Consider the following 20,078-nt stretch of genomic DNA (forward strand, 5'->3'; position numbering starts at 1 on the left):
AATATTTGCATATATTCTCTAGACCTTATATTTGTCAAACAGCTTCTGGATCCATCATCTTATTTAACGCTTAAAACAGCTGTGGTTGGAACTTCGGGTCACACCATTCCAAAGGATGGTAGGAGAACTGGGGCTCAGTTCTGGGCTGTGATTTATCTGCCATCCTTGTTCTTTTGTTCTCTGTAGAGCCTTCTCCTCTCTAAAACCTCATGTCCTAAGTGAGCCTTTGTTCTCCACCCTCTACTTCTTCCTCTTTTGCTGAGATGCCGACAGACACTACAGATGTTTACAGAGCTGTGGATCTGGGAGATGAGTAACTGGGTCCAGCCCATACTTAATGGCTCCCACACTAAATTCCCTCTCTCCTCAGCTGTTTTCATGATAACAAGCCAGGTTGGCTTTTCATTGTAGTAACCAAATAAATAAAGAGAAAAATATAAAGGAGGTGTTAAACACCGGGAATCAACTGCTTTAAACCAGGCTGAATGTGTATTTACAACTCTTGCTTGTTAAATGAGTTATTATCACTGGACATTTTTAAATAGGATATATTGCATTTTATAGCAATTGTCGCTTTTCTCTATATAATCTCATCAAGGATTGTAGGCACAGCATGTTTCTTAAACCTTTTATAGAAGAGCAAACAGACTTAGAAAAGTTGGACAATATGCTCCAAAGAGTGCAGACAGAATGGCCCCGAGGGGGCCAGCTCAGGTCAGGTCCGAAGCTCCTTCATAGTCCCTTTATCCTGCGCTGGACTTGTTCTTTCTGCCACTGTAGATATTAAAAAATAAGATCATTCCTTTTTTTTTTCTTTAAAAAAATCCACAATTAAGATTCCTTTCCATTTCTTCTACGTCCACCCCAAATCAGTTAAGACTGGACCATATTCCTTCCCACCACCTTCACTTCTTTCACTCCCCGTAATTTCTTGTTCATCATCCTCAGAACTTTTTGTATTTTTTCACTATTTAACATTTCCCTGTGTTAACTCCCAATGTCATTTTGAGTCTCGTTGAACAATCTCATATTGGTTTCCTGTTTTCCTATTGCTGCTGTCACACGTTACCACACACTCAGAGGCTTAAAACAATGTATATATATTATCTTACGGTTCTGGAGGTCAGAAGTCTGAAATGGGTCTGACTGCCAAGAACCAAGGTGTTGGCAGAGCTGTATTCCTTCTGGAGGTCCCTGGGGAGAATCTGATTCCTTGCCTTCTCCAGATTCTAGAGGCTGCCCACATTCCTTGGCTCCTGGTCCCCCTCAACCTTCAGAGCCAGCAATGGCCAGTTGCGTCTCTCTTGCTGCATCCCGCTGGCCTCTGTTTTTGTAGTCAAAGCTCCTTCTCCAACTGCTCTCCTGCTTCTCTCCTTCACTTCCAAGGATGCTTGTCATTATATTGGGACCATCCAGATAGTCAAGCTCAGGTCAACTCCTCTATCTCAATGTCAGCTGATTAGGAACCATAATTCTATCTGTAGCTTTAATTACCCCTTGCCATCTTGCCATGTAACATATTCACAGATTCCAGAGATTAAGACGTGGACATCTGTGGAGGGCTGGGGGTGTTATTAATCTGTACTTGTGAAGTAGTCTGTCCTAACTCTTCTAGTTATAGGGACCCTGAAACTTTGGGCATATAAGTATTTTGCTATTCAAACCTAGTGAGTAAGCGAGCAAGAATCTGGGGCCTTTCCTCGTGCAACTTCCCATCTGGTGATTTTGTGGGTGCATTTCAGGGAAAATTGAGAGGGTTGGTGTTCAATAATAAAAATGAGTCATGAAATGGCAGACATACCCTTAGCTTTCTGGAATGATTTGGCTTTTTGACATATTAAGCATTCAGATGATTTACATCCATAGAACAAACATTGAGTAGAAATTACTAAATAAAAGCAGGCAATCACACTGAGGATACTCACCAGGGACCTGTGGCCAAGGACTTGGTCAATCTGAAGGAGCACCTCATTAGTACTATGTGCAGAGACCACATCACAGGCAAGTCTTAGTACTTAAAAAATATTCTGCCAGTCTTCTCTTCCAGAAGGTTCTTGTTGACAAGTGAGGTTCTGTGTTCTGGGTCAAAGTCTGTTCCTGTTAGATATAAATATATCACTTAAAACACAGCATGCATTATAATGTTGAAAATAATTACTTTCATTTTTTATAGTTATGGAAATATTTTCTAAAGGGTAACTTCAACAATCTTTCCTTAGTGATGGTGAAACCGAATAAATATCAGTTTTTATCTTCAGAAATAAAAAATCTTCAAACTCTTTCTATATCATGAATATATTTTTGATAAATGGAAAAATTATGTGTATATACTATATTTTTAAAATATATATTTTTAAATATAAAATATATTTTTATATATGTATAAATAATTGCTTCATTTTGCTATGTGGAATTTTCCTCTGTTTAATTTTTTCCCTTGAACATCCAAGTTAAAATTCACTCCAATGCTTCTTTTACTTTATGAAACTAGAAAAGGAAACTTCTAGTATACAAATATACATTTTTGTATATTTGTACACATACAGCAAATACATATAAAAGTATTTTTATGTAAAATGATACAACCTCTGTGAAAAATATTTTGGCAGTTCCTCAAAAAGTTAAACATAGAGTTACTATATGATCTAGCAATTCTACTCCTGGGTATATGGCCAAAATAATTGAAAACACATGTTCACACATAAACTTGCAGATGAATATTCATGGAAGCATATTCATAACAGCCAGAAGGTGAACACAACCCACATGTCCATCAGTGGGTGAATGAATAAGGAAAATATGGTATATCCATACAATGGAGTATTATTCAGCCATGAAAAGGAATGAAGTGCTGATATGTGCTACAGCATGAATGAATCTCGACAACATTGTGCCAAGTGAAAGAAGCCACGTATTTTATGATTCTATGTATACAAAAAGTCCAGAGTAGGAAATCCATACAGATAGATAGGCAATTGATTAATAGTTGTCAGGGTTTGGGAGAGGAAAGAATTGGGAGGTACAGAGTTTCTTTCTGGGATGACGTAATTGCAGTGGTTATGGCTGCACAACACTATGAATATACTAAAAACCTCTGAATTGTAAACTTTAAAAAAGTTAAAATGCTGAATTTTATTTCATCTTGTGAATTATATTTTTATTGAGATAGAATTTAATTTTATCAATATAAAATAGAAAAAATATTTTAAAACTTGACTCGAAGAAGTCTTTACTTTGATAAAAGATATATTTGGCTCAAATAATTGAAATGTATCATTTAAAAAACTTTGGCTTCTTTAAAAGACCTGTCTCTATGATAATTAGATAGAGAGAAGGAAACCAGGAATGTTCAATGTTACCAACTTTTTTTTTTTTTTCTGAGATGGGGTTTTGCTCTTATGGCCCAGGCTGGAGTGCAATGGCGGGACGTCGGCTCACTGCCGCCTCTGCCTCCTGGGTTCAAGCAATTCTCCTGCCTCAGCCTCCTGAGTAGTTAGTGTGCCACCACACCCGGCTAATTTTTTATTTACTTATGTATTTTTTATTTTTAGTAGAGACGGGGTTAAGCCATGTTGGCCAGGCTGGTCTTGAACTCCTGACCTCAGGTGATCAGCCTGCCTCAGCCTCCCAAAGTGTTGAGATTACAGGCATGAGCCACCGCACCTGGCCATTACCAACTATTTTTAAATTTCTAGGTAAAATCTGAGTAAATTAACGCTGTATGTATGGAAGACTTGTTTCCCAAATAAGTGGTAGAACAACATTCTACAATAAAGGTTCAATATCAAGCAGCAACTGAATCACTTTGAACACCCAGATCTTTTCCTATCCCTAAATCCATAATTTTAAATTTGTTTTAGTTATAAACTCAGGGGTGCCCAAGGGAGAGAATTCAGTCATAGATAGGTTCCTAGTTTCTGTTTCTGGTTGGGCCAGTAAAGCCCCTTCCTCATCTCTCTTTTCTGCTTATCACTAGAGACAGAAACTAAAAATCATAGTTTCAGGCTGCTAAAAGCCTAAAACAAAACAAAATAGAACAACAACAAAATAAGGCAGGTTGGACAAGCTTGTCTAAAGCACATCTCAATAAAAACAAATTCTTGTTTTGGAAGGAAAATGCAAATTGTTTGAATACTTAAATTGCATTTGATATTTTTTTAATAAATAGGAAACACAGTCAAAAATTAAAGAAAAACCAGAGGTATTTACATTTTAATCCCAAAATATATGATACAAATAAAATTCACATGTATTGTGATAAAGGTTGTACAGAGGAGAATTTTATTAAAATAGAGTGTTGTTGTGGTCACGTTCCAGAGAGGGAAGGCCTGATTATGGTCCTAACACCTGGGAGTTTCTCAGTACATTTTAATTGGATGGATGGATGGATGAATAGACAGACAGACAGACGGATGGATGGGCCAATTTGCAGAAACATAACTGGTCTCTCACTAGCCAAAACCATGAAAGGACACTGGGAGTAGCCAATGCATTCTCATCACATGTCCTTGGTTACCATATAATCTCTACGACAGTAGCAATTTTGACTTTTTTTATTCACAGATGTATCCCCAGTGCCATCGTAGTGCCTGGAATGTATTAAGTTCTCAATATATATTGGTTGGGTAAATGAACATATAGAAGATACTTTGAGACCTTTTGAATGTAAATCAAGTATATTTAATAGGGGATATGAAAGGAGACTAACTTTGACTATAAGTGAGGGCGTGGAAGAAGGAAGAATGAGGGATAACTGGCCTTGGGAAAAGTGGAGAGAAACTGACACTTTGATCACATGTAGGATATCAAGTCACTTAATTCTTACCATGATTTAGTAAGGAAATTAATATTTTCATTGTGCAGGAAAAAAAGTGAATCAATTTAAGTAATTATGCAAAGTCACAAGGCTAGTAAGTGGCAGAACCAGTTTGTTGACTCCAGTATGTGTCCCTTCTCCCTAGTGACACTCCAGCTTAGCTACCTTTGGACTTCTCTGCTCTTCTACTAAGAATTCTCTTATTATAAGAATTATCTTATAATAAAAATTTTTTAACTATACGCTTTTGTATTAGTCCATTCTCAAGCTGCTAAGAAGACATACCCGAGACTGGGTAATTTATAAAGAAAAGAGGAGATGAATTGATTTGCATTTCCGCATGGTTGGGGAGGCCTCAGGAAATTTACAATCATAGCAGAAGGCACCTCTTCACAGGGCAGCAGGAGACAGAAGGAGTACTGAGCAAAGGGGGAAGCCCCTTATATAACCATCAAATCTCCTGAGAACTCACTCACTGTCAGGAGAACGGCATAGGGGAAACCACCTCCATGATTCAATTATCTCCACCTGGTCCCACCCTTGACATGTGGAGATTATTACAATTCAAGGTGTGATTTGGGTGGGGACACAGAGCCAAACCATATCAGCCCTCCTTTTTTTTTTTAACATCTTAAAACTTTCATCTTCTCTTTTAATAGCTACAAAGAATATAATTTCTGGAGTATTATAAATGATGACCTTTAAAATAAAACTACTACAGCATTATTTTAGATGCATCCAATAAATCATAATGTCACAGCAGTCTGATTTTTACCAGCATCAGCTTAAAATAAATGCACACAAGCTCTTTAACAGGAATTTTACATTGCTATTTTTTAAATTCATATTTCCATTCCATTCCCCCACATATATCCTAATGCAATGTATTTCCATACTTGAAAATATATTGATCACACTATTCTATTTCTCTGCAACAAAATACTTATGATTATAAGTCTCTAATTCTTAAAATTTTTTCCAAAATTGGCTTTCATTATAATTAGTAGTATATAATTCATCAAAAACAAATTTTAATCTTGATAAACAATTATTGAATATCAAAAGTAAAATTTTGTGGGAAATATAGTTGTTAGTGAATGAATTGGGCCTTTTTATTGCGTATTAGCTTATTTAGCTCAAGATCAACGATCCTTTCTACTGAAATGAGACAGGTTCAGCAACAATCCTAATCCATTTTAGTTTCCAAAACTGTAGGTACTAATAAAATTTATTCAACATAAACAAGAAGTTGTGAATGAAAAAAATGTGCTACACAAATATCACTCAATTCCTTTAACTTCTCTTGAGTAGTAAACTGCCGTGGTCTGAATGTTTGTGTCCTGCACCCCCAATTCGTGGGTTGCAACTTAACCCCCAGTGTGTTGGTATTAGGAGGTGAGGCATCTGGGACGCAATTAGGTCATGAGGATTGAGCCCTCTAGAATGAGGTGAGTGCCCTTACAGAAGAGACCTGAGAGAGCTTGTTTGCCCCTTCCTTCCACCATGTGAGGATGCAGCAAGAAGGCACCATCTGTAAAGCAGAAAGCAGCCTGCACCAGACACTGAATCTGCTGGTGCCTTGGCATTGCACTTCCCAGCCTCCAGCACTGTGAGCAATAAACCTCTGTTGTTCATAAATCACCCAGTCTTAGGTATTTTGTTGTAGCAGCCTGAATGAACTAACATATATACCAAGAGCGAGATACTAATTTATCATCTAGAATTAATTTGAATGATTTCCAGGCTGACAAGTCCTCCCTCCATTATGATGAAAACAAAAAGTTGGAAACTCCCTGACCCAGGAGTTGTGGAGCTGGTAGATTCCTGTTCTTGACACCAGCCAATGCACTGGCCCTCATTCAGCCCCCAGACAGTTCTTACACCCTGGGACAAAGCAAGGCGGTAATATTTGGGAAAAATTGGTGGTTGAGGGGTTGCCTTTCTTTTGAAAAGCAGGGCAATTGTGAAAGAGGAAGTGAAAACTTGGAAGAAACACCCATTTTTGGATAGAGCAATTCTACAAAAGGATATACATGACAATTGAGAATCTGGAAATGGAATCCGTTAGTGAATTTTCCAAGTTGCTTGCATAACTCCTGAGAATCTTTTTGTCTCCCAAGGGTCCATGTACTTCAGTTTGAAGATCTCTGTCTTGAATGAGCTGCTAAAGGTTAAAAACTGCCCTTTTCACTGTTTCACCAGAAGCAAGCCTTAAAACAAGCCACAAAAGAGTTGCAGAGACTTTTATGACTGTTCTCCTGCCTAAGATGCAACTGCTAGATCACAGCTGAGCAGAGCCTCCATCTTGCTGTTGGCCTGACACTGTAAACAGTAGTGTGCCTGGCGCTTTGCAGTTCGCAAAGTGCAGCCACATGTTGTCCACAACAATCTAAGAGGGTTTTCTTTGTTGCAACCACCTGTGTTAAGAGCACAAAATATTTTGTTTCAACAAAGCTTTTGACTGCACCAAACAAAAATACCCCATCACTCAGAAGAGCATTCCACTCATCTACCTTCTCACGAATGAATAGGTGTCATCATGTGGGAATAGATGAAGCAGTGTGTTTCTGTTCGAGTCTATCACTATCACAAAAAAAAAATTACTTGTATTTAGTCTGTTCTCACACTGCTAATAAATACACACCTGAGACTGGGTAATTTGTAAAGGAAAGGGGTTAATTGACTCACAGTTCCACATGGCTAGGGAGGCCTCACAATCATGATGGAAGGTGAATGAGAAGCAAAGTTATATCTTACATAGCGGCAGGCAAGAGAGAATGAGAGCCAAGCAAAAGGGAAAATCCCTTATAAAATCACCAGATCTCATGAGACTTATTCACCACCACAAGAACAGTATGGGGCAAATCACCCCCATTGATTCAATTATCTCCCACTGGGTCCCTCTCAGGAGACTTGGGAATTATGGGAGCTACAATTCAAAATGAGGTTTGGGTGGAGACACAGCCAAACCATATCATAACAGCAACAAGCCAAAGTGTTATAGCACTAAGATTGCAGACAACAGTTTTAGAATATTTCCTCTACAGGGAACTTCTGCAGAGGTGCTGTGCCTTTTAAAGGGCATGCTTTATTTTGCTAACTGTTATTCTCAAGAAGGGAGCATTCTCTACAGTTGTGTCAGAGCCCCACCTTCAGCTCAGCTATGTGGAGGCATGGCCAGGTTTTCTATCACCTGATTTTGTCTCCCCAGCCACACGGAAAGGCTCGAGATAAGCCACTGACCCAAAGCAGCCCAACCCAGAACTTGGCTGAGTGACAGAGAACTGACTCTGGGATGAGGATAGTAGAGACAGAATGTGGATCACTCCTCTAGGAGAGTTGAAATTAGGAAACCGAGACAGGAGAGAGAGAGAGAGATGAAGAAAGAAAAATGCATCAGGAGATACCCTGACGTAGAATTGGACATTAGATGGCTGAGGCATGCCAAAGTGAAGGGCAAAACTGAATATAGAGAAAACGGACACACTGAGTAAGCATGAAAACCTGTTTCAAAAGAGGAAAATGCAAAAAGAGAAGGACAGATGGTTTCATGAAAGGATAAATGATCAGCTTACTCCTGAGAGCTGCCCCATTCCTGACATAAAGTCTTACAGTCAATTTACTTGAGCAAACTGACCTCTGCAGCCCAGTTGGACAGAAGGCACGGCCCCACCCTTCACAGCTGGGTCCAAAGCTCCACCACCACAAGAAGCAGCTCACTTCCTCCTCCTCCTATCTTCCAAGAGGGAAATGGAACATAAGCACCCTGAGCCTTTGACGTCCACCTTGCTCACCAACCCAAGTAAGATCCACAGCCTCTCCCAGCGGCAGTAATTTCCAGCATGTACATTCAGCAAATACCATTTTGTTATCCTCCTCTAATTCCATGAGCCTTTTTTCTCCCCCCTTCACTCCTTTATGAAAATTCCTGGACTCCAATTCCCCTGGGACTTCTTATGAGTCTCTGCCAAATGCTTTCCAAATGACAGGTTTGGGAACAAGATCTGAGATCTTCCAAATCATTATCTCTACCACAGGGAATTTATTTTCTCGGCAACCCAATCTTGAAAACAAATGCACCCTGCTGGGGTTCTCATCGAATGAGGGAGGAGAAATGTCTAAGATTGGGGGACCAGATAAACAGAACACTGAGTATTGGATGCTTCCAGTCACAGAAAGGTAACAGAAGCCTAAAAATGTTTTCTCCTCTTCCAAAGTAACATTAAATCTTTGATTTCTGTTTAATGATAATTTTTTATTGGTTCAGTAAAATAATTTACTACTAACTCACTGACTGCACATATTTTCCTTTTTGGCCTTTTGACACTGAGCCATCTGAATACTCTCTTTCCAAAATAAGTTTTGTGATTGCTTGAACACCTGTTTCTATATACATTTCTCTTTCTAAAATAGAATTCTCGAATATTCAGCTTTTGTAGAGAAATAAGCAGAGGATCTCAGAGGTCATGAAAGTGTTCCCAGAAAAAGAATGACATGTCTTATTCACCTCCATCTACCTGGACACCTCCTTTGGAGGGCTACATTTTTTTCTGTTCAGAGTCAACCTAACCATTTCCCAACATACAAGCTGGTTACTTGGTTTTGCTCTTTCTAAAATCCCACCTTTTGGGGTTGACCCTACCTTCAGACTTTCAATGAATTTAGGTTGGTTTGAGCTCTTTAGCAAAACAGTCACTGTCATCCCACATCCCAAGGTTTTCAAAGTGGGTCATGAGTCTGTGTGGTCCATGGACCACCAGAATGTGGATGGAGCTTCATGTTTTCTGAGAAGCAGCAAGGAAAACTGGACAATTACTCAACTAAATTTTTGAGAATGACTCGGAGTTCCAACTTGATCAGAATGTGCTGGACTATGGCCAAGCCCACCCCCACCTTTCCTTCCCTCCAAATTCAGCTGAACTGTTTGAGACTGCTGCAGAGTCCTCAGTTGACACTGGAGTTGAGTTTGCTAGTGCAATTGGACCAGATCTCAGTTCACCCACCATCTGGCAATATAGGCTTTTATTATCATTTTCCCCTTGAGGTCTCCTCCCAATATCAACAGAAAATTTGACAGCAACCATAATAATGTCACTTCTCGGAACCACAAGAAGGTAACACATGTTCCAAAATTATACAACTGACTTTCCAAATCAGAGGAGCCCTTTGCCTCCAAGTTAAGAATGACATCTTGATTCAGAGTATTGTCAAGTCTCTTGCCAAAACCACTAATCCCCCACATTTGTTTTGCTTTATGATTTTCCCCATAAGTAGGGCTGGAGACTCTATCTGAATTCTCTGGACCTTTCAGACCTCCTGGAATTGCCTTGGGCGTGAACTCCAGCGGTAATACTCAACAATTCCACTAGGCAGGGTCCACTCCCAAATACAATGTGAGGCTAGCATTTGCCTTCGATGACTTCTCACCTCTGCTGCCACTGCCCCTACATGGAAACCATCTGCCTCCCTCCATTGCTATCTCTGCGCTCAGGGTTAGTGAATAAAAGTAGAGCTTTGAAATTAAGAAGATTTGTGTTCAGATCTTGATGACTCCCATCATATAAGTAATTAATTAATTATGCAACTAAAAATTACACTTCGCCATGTAATCCTTAGCAAGTTTGTAGCCCCTGTGAACACTTGATTTCTCAGTGTGTAAATTAATACCTAACAGACTTAAATGAGTAGGACTTGGTGCCTACCGCAATGCCTGGCATGTAGGAGCAGCTCAATAAATGTTTCTTTCCTTCCTTTCTAATCTGCCATGGAGAAAAAAAAAAAAAGAGCTCACAATATAATGGGAAAAAGCAATAAACATTAAAACCCGGCCGGGCGTGGTGGCTCACACCTGCAATCCCAGCACTTTGGGGTGCCAAGGTGGATGGATCACTCGAGCCCAGGAGTTTGAGACCAGCCTGGGCAACATGATGAAACCACATCTCTACAAAAAAAAAAAAAAAAAAAATTTAGCCAGCTGGGTTGCACGTGCCTGTAGTCTCAGCTACGTGGGAGGCTGAGGTGGAAGAATCACTTGAGCCTAGGAGGCAGAGGTTGCGTGAGTGGAGATCAGGCCACTGCAGCCAACCTAGGTGACCCAGTGAAACCCCGTCTAAAAAAAAAAAAAAAAAGTGAAAACCAGGGCACACCAGGCAGACCCCAGGAAGCAGACAAGACTTGATTTAGGAAGGAAGGAAGATCTGGGGAAATGGAAAAAAAAAAAAAAAGGAATAAGCTATGACAGTACCTTATAAAGTATCTTTTAAACATCAGGAGAGAAAAATTACAAGGGATAAATTTTTCAGTTAGTTAGAAGGAGATATACAGAAGGACAATTCTAGGTAGAATCACAGTCAGCATAAATTCACTCTGAGAATAAAAGACTGGAAAAAGATATACCACACAAACAGTCAGCATAGGAAACCTATAATGGATATATTAACAGCACATAAAAAAGACTTCAGGATAGGCAGTGACCCTTGATAATGATTTAAAAATTAATATTGCAGGAAGCTATAAATATTAATATATGTGCTTAACAACAGAACTTCAAATTAGATGAAGGAAAAACTGCAAAATTGAAGGAAAAAATAGACAAATCCTAAAATATAGTCGGGAACTAATAATCTTCTCTTGGTTATTGATAGAACAAAGTATAATACCAGTTAAGACACAGAAGATCTGAACAACACTATCAACCATCTTTACTTAATTTAATACATACTAGGACACTATACCAAGCCATAATAGTATATATTCTTTTCAAATGGACATGGCATATCCACCAAGATAGATCATATGCTGGATCATAAAACAACTTTCAACACATTTCAAAAGACTGAAATCTTGCAGAGAATTACACTAGAATTCAATGGTAAGCCATCTAGGAAAGTCCCAAATATTTGGAAATTAAACAGCACACTTCCAAATAACCCATGAGTCAAGGAAGAAATCAGAAAATGTTTTGAGCTGAATGATAATAAAAACACAACATATCAAAATTTATAGGCTGCAACTAACCCAGTGCAGAAAAGGATCTTCTAGGTATAAAATTTCCTATTAGAAAAGAAAAAAATCAAGAATCAATCACCTAAGCTTCTATCTTAGAAAACTAGGAAAAGAACAAATTAAACCTGAAGCAAAATGAAGAAAATAATAAATATTAAAGAGGAAATTAACCAAGGAGAAAGCATTCAAACAGTAGAGAAAAATCAATGAAACCCAACGTTAGTAGTTGGTTCTGTATACAATTGATAAACCTGAAAACCTGAGAATATTAAAAATGACAATATGACAGTATTAAATGACAAAGGGGATTAAAAAGATAATTAGAGAATCTTCTTATAATTATATGTCAATAAATTTAACAATGTAGAAGAAATAAATAATTTTGTGAAAGACATCAATTATCAAAACTGACATAAGAAACAATAGAAAATTTAAATGGCCCTATAGCAATTAAATTTATAATTAATGAATTTTGTAAGTAAAAACCTTCCCCAAAGAAAACTTCAGGGCTAGTTGGCTTTACTAGTGAATTCTATCAAACATTTAATGAAAAAATAATACCAGTTTTTTTGTATACTCTTTCTGAATATAGAAAAAAAGAGAATGCTGGCCAACTTATTTTATGAGGCTAGCATTATTCAGATACCAAAACTGACAAAGATATTACAGGAAAACTACAGAACAACATATCGTGTGAATATAAACATGACTCTCCTTAACATAATATTAACAAATAGAATCCATATATATGTAAATGCAAATGACCTAGAATAGCCTAAGCAATTTTTATAAAAAGCAACAAAGTTGAAGGACTTACACTAGTCTTGCTAAAAAACTAGTCATAAGAATGATGGTAAATGAATAGACATGTAGATAAATGGAACCAAAAGACTCAAACATGATGATCAATTGATTTTTCACAAAGGTGCCATGGCAATCATGGCAATTTAGTGGGGGAAAAAGTCTTTTCAACAACTGGTGCCACAACAACTGGATATTCACATGGAAAAAAAATTTAATGAATCCTTATCTCATATCATACCCAGAAATTAACTTGAAAGATCATTGAGGTAAAAGTAACAATACTACACAAGAAGAAAACATAGGAGAAAATTTCTGCCATTTTGGCATGGGTATAGAGTTCTCAGGTAACAAGAAAAGCACAAATCACAAAAGAAAAAAATTATAAATTATATTCCATCAAAATAAAAACTTTTGCTTCTTAAAAATAATAAGAAAATGAAAAGACAATTCTCAGAATGGGAGAAAACACTCACAATACTTGTATCTAACATTGATCTTGTATCCACAATATATAAATAACTCTTACTATTCAACAATAAGAAGATAAAAAGCCAAATTTTAAGTGGAAAAAAGATTTGAATAGGCACTTCACAAAAGAAGCTACATGAATGTTCAATAAGTACATTAAAAGATATTCAACATCGTTAGTTATTGGAGAAATGCAAACCACTCTGGGATACCTCTGTATAAACATTAGGATGGCTAAAATTAAAAAATTAACAGCAAAATAAATATATGGAGCAACTGGAACTCCTATGCATTGTATTCTACCTTGCTTTGAGAAGGTAGAATAAAACCACTTTGGAAAACTATTTCTTTTATAATTAAATGTACATCTACCATATGACCCAACCATTTCATTCCTAGGTATTTACTTGAGAGAAATGAAAATGCATGCCCACAAAAAGACTTGCAGAAAAAATATTCATAGTAGCTTGATTTGTAGTAGCCCCAAACTAGAAATAATCCAAATGCCCAAAAATAGGTAAATGGATTTTTTTTCAAAGTGTGATCTCCACACAATGGACTACTACTCAGCAATAGAAAATAACAAACTCCTAATCTACACAACACGGATGAATCTGAATATTGCTATGCACAGTCAGAGAAGCCAGATGTAAGACAGTATACATGGTGTAATTCCGTCAGCACAAAAGTCTAGAAAATGCCAACTAAAATGAAGTCTACAGTGACAGAAAGCAGATCAGTAGTGGTCTGAGGATGGGGTGTGGAAAGAGGGATGGATAGCAGAGAGGCAGAAAGAAACTTCTGGGAGTGATAGAAAAATACTGCAGCTTGATGGGCAGTGGTGGTTTCACAGGGTGGATGCATCAGCAAAACTTTTTTAATTCCATGCTTTAAGTGGATGCAATTTATGGAACATAGATTATACCTCAAGAAATGTACTTTTTAAATTCCCTAATGATATGGTTTGACTTTGTGTCCCCACCTAAATCTCATCTTGAATTGTAATCCCATAATCCCCATGTGTCACGGGAGGGACCCAGTGGGAGGTAATTGAATCATGGGGGTGGTTTCCCACATGCTATTCTCATGATACTGAGTGAGCTCTCATGAGATCTGATGGTTTTACAAGGGGCTTCCCCCTTCGCTCAGCACTCATTCTCTCTCCTGCTGCCCTGTGAAGAGGTGCCTTCCACCACGATTGTAAGTTTCCTGAGGCCTCCCCAGCCATGCAGAATTGTGAGTCAATTAAGCCTCTTTTCTTTATAAATTACCCAGTCTCAGGTGATTCTTCATGGCAGTATGAGAACAGACTAATACACTTAACAAATAATCTCTGAACATTCCCTCAAAGGCTTTGTAATATAGAACAATAAATCACCACATATTATTTCTGTGCTACATAATAAAGTTCTGGACAAAGGTGTTCACAGGGACCATGCTCTTTAATCCTTGACCTAGATCTTAAAGCACAGGTAGTTGTAGAAGACAGACCAAGAAGGAGGTCCCTGTGGGCAGAGGCAATAGTAAATACGAAGGTGTGAGGTGAGGAAGTCTGTATAGTGAACCAGAGAAATCATAAAAAGCTTGGGATGACACAAGAGATAAAACAAAAAAGTTGACTTGAGACCACATTATTCTATTCCAAGAAATGTGAAATCAGTTGTGAAGTTAAAGGGGAACTTCTGGAAGCTTTTAAACAAACAAGTGGCACGATGTGTGTGATGAGTATTACTGACATTTGTCACCTGTTTCCCACTCTTTCCAGGCATGTGGTAGATTTCATTTCCCTGCCCCTTACAGAATAAAGCATGAGCACGTGATCCACTTAGCCAGTGAAATGTGAGTAGAAGTAGCCTATGTCACATCTAGGAGGAAGGTTGAAGGGTAGTTTTACTTTAGCACATTCTCTTCCCCTTCTGAGGTGATTAGAGAAGATGTTGAGAGGGAATTTCCAGGAGGTCCCTGAGTGGCTACAATAAACAGGGGACCCCCACCCCATTCCCACGTCCCCATGTCTTATGATGAATATGTAGTAGAAATGATGAGAAAACTTCCATAATGATAAGCCTCTGGATTGGGGGGATTGTTTGTAACTGCCTCTAAAGTCACCTGTCCTTGCTAGCATAATTTGCAATTTTAATTGGTAACTCTGATAATTACATAGAAGATGAGTTTCAGAGTAGAAAGCCTGCAGGACAGAAAACTAGCTAGATAGCTACCATAATCCACAGATGATAGTGCAAGGCAGGAGCCATGAACTTAGAGAAGCAGAGAAGGAGTCCAGAGATGCAATGGCAAGAAATAACATGAGTTGGTAATCACTCAGATTCTAAAAGCACCCAAGAGCCTAATTGTTTCAGAGGTGTGGAAAAGAGAAAGTTCTTAAAAGGAAAAGGATGGCTAAGAGGGGAGATGAAATGAAACAAGATTAATGAAGCAGCTGTGGGAAGCATAAGAGGTGTATCTTGTATCTCATTACAAGCGGAGGCACGTCCCTCTACAATGAAGGCTAGAGGTAGATCATGAACTTAGGAAGAAACCAGACTAAGTGTGAATGCTGGGTGAATTTGACAAGTCATTCAACTTCATTTGTGCTTTCATTAATTCATTCAGGAAACAGTAACAGCCTCATTCATTCATTCAACATCAGTAAAGAACACAAAAATAGCCCCTGCCCTAATGGGGCTTACATTGAAATGTAGTGAAGCAGACACAACTATTTAAACATTGTGTAGAAAACAGACATGATACTGTGAAAACAAATTACATAGGACTTGTCAAAGACAATAACCACTCATTTTGTTTAAAACTCCTACATGGCATCAAAGTAAAAAAATAGAGACCTCTGTGTCCTTTGAATGTACGAAAAGAACCATCCTCCTTTCCTCTTGCTGTTTTACATTTAAAGAACCAACTGTGAAAAATCAACTCTCTTGACCCAAAGACAATTTTTTTAACAATCAAGCCTTCCAGTTAATTAACACCACCTGTTTATGTTTGACAGGTGAGCCTGTCAAACATTGTTCTAAAGGTGGCAGGTGGGGAATGGGTGGTTAAATGTGGCTTTTAGATAAGCAGCTTCTCAGAGTTTTAAGTACCAGGTGCATACGAATCACCTGGAGATCTTGGTGAATGTGGGATCTGATTCAGTGGATCCAGACTGACACCAGAGACTCTACATTTCCAGCAAGCTCCCAGGGAGGCCAATGCTGCTGGTCCCAAGGGATACCAAGGCAAGGTTCTAGAGGCCTTGGAAGTGTATTAACCTCAAGGAAGTTCATAGGCTATGCTTGCCTCCCACCGTTTTAGTACTGAGCTCAGAAGAGCATCTCTACCACGTGCCACCATTTCTCATCAGGGCCACCTATTTTCCTTTGTACAAAAAAAAAAAAAGAATCAAATTTCACTATGTGACTATTGTGTGAAGATTCTGCACAAAGGGTTTTTGTTAGCTTATTAGATTCCAACAACTCCCTGAGGTGGGTATGGTGAGTATGTCTATTTTATAGAAGGAAGACTCCAGCCCAGAGAGGTTAGGTCACACTAGTAAGTATGGAAAGGATTGAGAACTCCAGAGTCTACTCCAGAGGTCAAGCTCTCCAGCATTGCCTCTTTCTTGCTGTATTTACGTCACAAGTTTCTTTCCAGCTGTGTATCTGCAACAGAAATGACTTGCAGTTGACTGCTACTTCCTGTTCCAAAATTGATAAAACCAAGTCTAGTCCTCCAACAAAATGACTTGGTTTCAGGAAAAGGCAATTAAAATTCAAATTGAGGAATCTTCTGGAATTTGGCAAAGAGAAGAAGCATTTAACATTAGCATTGAGAGTTTTTTGTTTGTACTTTTTAAAATGAAATACTGTCAGTTTGTGAAAGATAATCATGTGACTCTCAGAACTCTTGGACACTGTCACTTCATCAACAGAACACCTGCCGTTTCATTCCACAAGAGTGGCAGAAGTTTCCAGAAGAACCTTCCCTACCAATGGAAAGAAGCTGCTGCATACCACACGGCAACATCTGCGATATGGTCATAAATTCCGCAGTGTTCCCAAGTTGTAATGAAGAGTTTAATATATGTGCTTTTTATTATTCTACTAAGAATATATCCTAATTCAACATGTGCGTGAAATTTTCACATGTTCGTGAAAACAGGAGCTCTCATACTTGATTGTGCATGGGAATGTACAGGAAATTTTAAAACAGCTAGAGAGTCTGATAAAATTGGCTTGGAATGGTCTGGGTAGCAACACTGTTTTATCCTCCCAAAGATTCTAATGCACAACGGTAGTTGAGAATCACTGGCATAAAAGACAGAAAGAAGACTGTAAGATTCATGCTATAGTCAAAATAAAAAGAACGGGAGGAGTGTCTTCATTCACTGTTAGGGTTTTGCCTACCTGCATGGTTACAAAGGTCTAAGATACCAATAGATCCCAAATTTAACTGCAAGCAAGTGGTTCCCTAAAATCAGTGACCAACTGCATGATCATACTAGGTGTCTGAAACCAATTGCAGCAAATGTCAGCAACACTGTTCCAAAGCAAAGATTCTTAACCTGAGGATGGAATTCAGGTGATCTGTATAGGAAACTCACATAGAAAAATAAGTTGCATCTTTATTTTTAGTAACGTGTCACAGAAGTTCAACATGTCCTTCCCTTATGAGCACAGGCAACAGACCACAGTAGTATTGGCAGTTCTTGATAATTTGCACCCACCGGTATTTTCTTGTCACATTTCAGTTTGGGCTATTATCTCAAAATACCATTTGCAGTCATCACTACTTTGACATTACTGTTGCTTAATCGGCCTGCTGTTAAATCAAGCTATCTAATGCAATAATGATGATGCACCTGTGTTAGTTACTATATCACGGCTTGAGGACTTCCATAATTGCATTCCAATAAAACTGATTCTGATTTAATTGTATTTTATGCATTTCACAACATTCTTCTGAGAAAGAGTCTAACTGCTTTACCAGAGCCAGTGTGGTCCGTAGCACAGGAAACGGCGAGAGCCGGCTGGAGGACGGTGCCCTGGCACATTTGCATCGCAGGCCACCCCCAGGAAGAGCGCACCCTGACCAGAGCTGAGTCTTGTTTTGCCCTGCATTTCCGCAGATAAGATTTGGCCTGAAAAGCAGTTCAACTCGGCGGAGAATAAGATGGGCTTTCTCTTTCTCCTCAGCTGCCTCTTTCTCTTGGCATTTTGGAGTGCCCCGACTGCCAGGCCGGTAACTCGAGCCTCCAAATTAATCAAAACACACAGCACCCAGTTAAAGCCCAGGCAGACAAGCCCAGGAGCCAGACGCGTTCTCCTCTGGTGACCCCCGGGCCACAACTCCCCAGCTGGGCCCGCCACCACCCCTTGAATGCCACACTCCCTCCACTGCCCCTCCCAGGCAGGTGCCGGGGCCCCGGGACAGCGGTTGCCCCACCTATGGGCGCCTTACCTGTGAGGACGCCCGCAGCGCCAGGAGCTGCCGCCTTGCCACCCCACGGGACGCGCACCTCCAGCCCCAGTCCACCCGCGCCCCGCTGCCTCTTCGCGGCGCTCTCGCAGCCAAGCCCGGCGGCCGCAAGTTGGAGGCGGGCTGGAGGCGGGGAACGCGGACCGCCGCGGGCGCGGGGAACAAGCGGGGCCTCCCGAGTGCAGACGCCCGGCGCGCCTCCCGCTTAATCTGGGCAGGGCCGCTGGCCACTCCCTCCACCCTGCGCAGCCACCTCCCCACCGCACACCCCCAAACTCCCCACCTCCGACCGCACCCCACTTCCCCGCCTGGGCCCCCGGACCTTGGGAGCAACACCTCCTTAACCCCTTACCCGGGATCCGCGCCCACCTGCCCCTCAGGCGCCCAGCCCTTTCTCGCCTCCTGGGCACGATGCCCGGGTAGAAGGGACACTGCCTGGTAAGTTGGGAGGGAGGGGGGTATGAGGGCGGGACCTGAGCCACGTCTTCCCTCCCTTGAAGCCACAACCAAAAACCCTGGGTGGGGAGGGACGAACCGTGCGACCGAGCCCTACAAAACCCGCCCCGGCCGAGTGGCGAGGCGAGCTTTCCAGCCGGGCTCCCAGAGCCGCGCTGCGCAGGAGACGCGGTGGCCTGAGAGCCTGCGGGTCCCCGGACTCGCCCAGGCTCTGAGCGTGCGCCCACCATGAGCGCCCGGACCGCCCCCAGGCCGCAGGTGCTCCTGCTGCCGCTCCTGCTGGTGCTCCTGGCGGCGGCGCCCGCAGCCAGCAAGGTGAGTGGGGGCTGCGCGACCCCCACCCCCGCACTTCCATCCCTCCTCCACCCGTCCGGGGGACACGCTGGCCCCACCCGCAGCGGCGCGGTAGTGGAGCGGCTGCCGGGCTAGTGGCGAGGCTGAGGGCTTCACGCAGGTCCCGGGACAGGCAGCGAGCGGAAGGGAGCAAGCGGGGATGCCCCGGAACAGGTGGAATGCGCGGGGCTGGGGGAAGAGGCGAGGAGGGGGCTTGTCCAGTGCCTAGGAGTCAGGGATGGCGGGGACAGGCCTCCAGAGGTCAGTAAATTAAAAAATAGACACATAGATAATCGCCAGGGATGATACCTGAGAACACCGGATGTGGAGATGCATGGTGTCACGCTGGTGAATCAAATCAAGCAGCTTGGCCCAGCGCACAGAGGGCTGGCAGGAGACACCTGCAGGGAGTCCCAGCCGCCACTTCCTAGCTGGGACGTCACACTAAACCCTGACCTCTCTGGGGCTCAGTTTCTTCCTTGCAAAACTTGCCCTCCAGTTTTCCTTTGCTATTGTTGGGAAAAGCAAATGCTATCACTGAAAAATTAAGAGCACCTTAGAAATCGAACTCAGGTTAGAATCATTTAAGCAATCTGACACTTTGATTTGATTTTTGACTTGGAATTTGAGTGAAACTGGATTTATTTAAATCCATCCCATATTTCTTATTCTTTGCCATTAAATAGAAATTGATTGTCCTCGAAACGATTGTGCCTCCTAGAGT

The 20,078-nt window shown here is 40.8% G+C and overlaps 2 protein-coding genes across 3 annotated transcripts in view; one reads left to right on the forward strand and one right to left on the reverse strand.

The window, feature by feature from the left end:
- The window catches only part of COL4A4 (collagen type IV alpha 4 chain), a 158,817-nt gene extending 140,056 nt beyond the window's left edge, over positions 1 to 18,761 (reverse strand). Inside the window, exons 1-2 of the mRNA XM_031008834.3 lie at positions 18,548 to 18,761; positions 1,926 to 2,097 (exon numbers count right to left, since the gene is read on the reverse strand). Of these exons, the coding sequence (XP_030864694.2) occupies positions 1,926 to 1,996 (71 nt within the window). The 5' untranslated portion in view covers positions 1,997 to 2,097; positions 18,548 to 18,761. The remainder of the gene's footprint in view (positions 1 to 1,925; positions 2,098 to 18,547) is intronic.
- Positions 18,762 to 19,093: 332 nt separating this feature from the next.
- COL4A3 (collagen type IV alpha 3 chain) overlaps positions 19,094 to 20,078 on the forward strand; it is a 148,942-nt gene continuing 147,957 nt past the window's right edge. Inside the window, exon 1 of one of the 2 annotated variants that reach the window (XM_063695251.1) lies at positions 19,094 to 19,336. In XM_063695251.1, coding sequence (XP_063551321.1) covers positions 19,250 to 19,336 — 87 coding nt within the window. In that variant the 5' untranslated portion in view covers positions 19,094 to 19,249. The remainder of the gene's footprint in view (positions 19,337 to 20,078) is intronic. The other variant, XM_055380588.2, reaches the window with a different exon arrangement.

The sequence above is a fragment of the Gorilla gorilla genome, chromosome 11 (genome assembly GCF_029281585.2).
Source record: "Gorilla gorilla gorilla isolate KB3781 chromosome 11, NHGRI_mGorGor1-v2.1_pri, whole genome shotgun sequence".
NCBI classification, from domain to species: domain Eukaryota; kingdom Metazoa; phylum Chordata; class Mammalia; order Primates; family Hominidae; genus Gorilla; species Gorilla gorilla.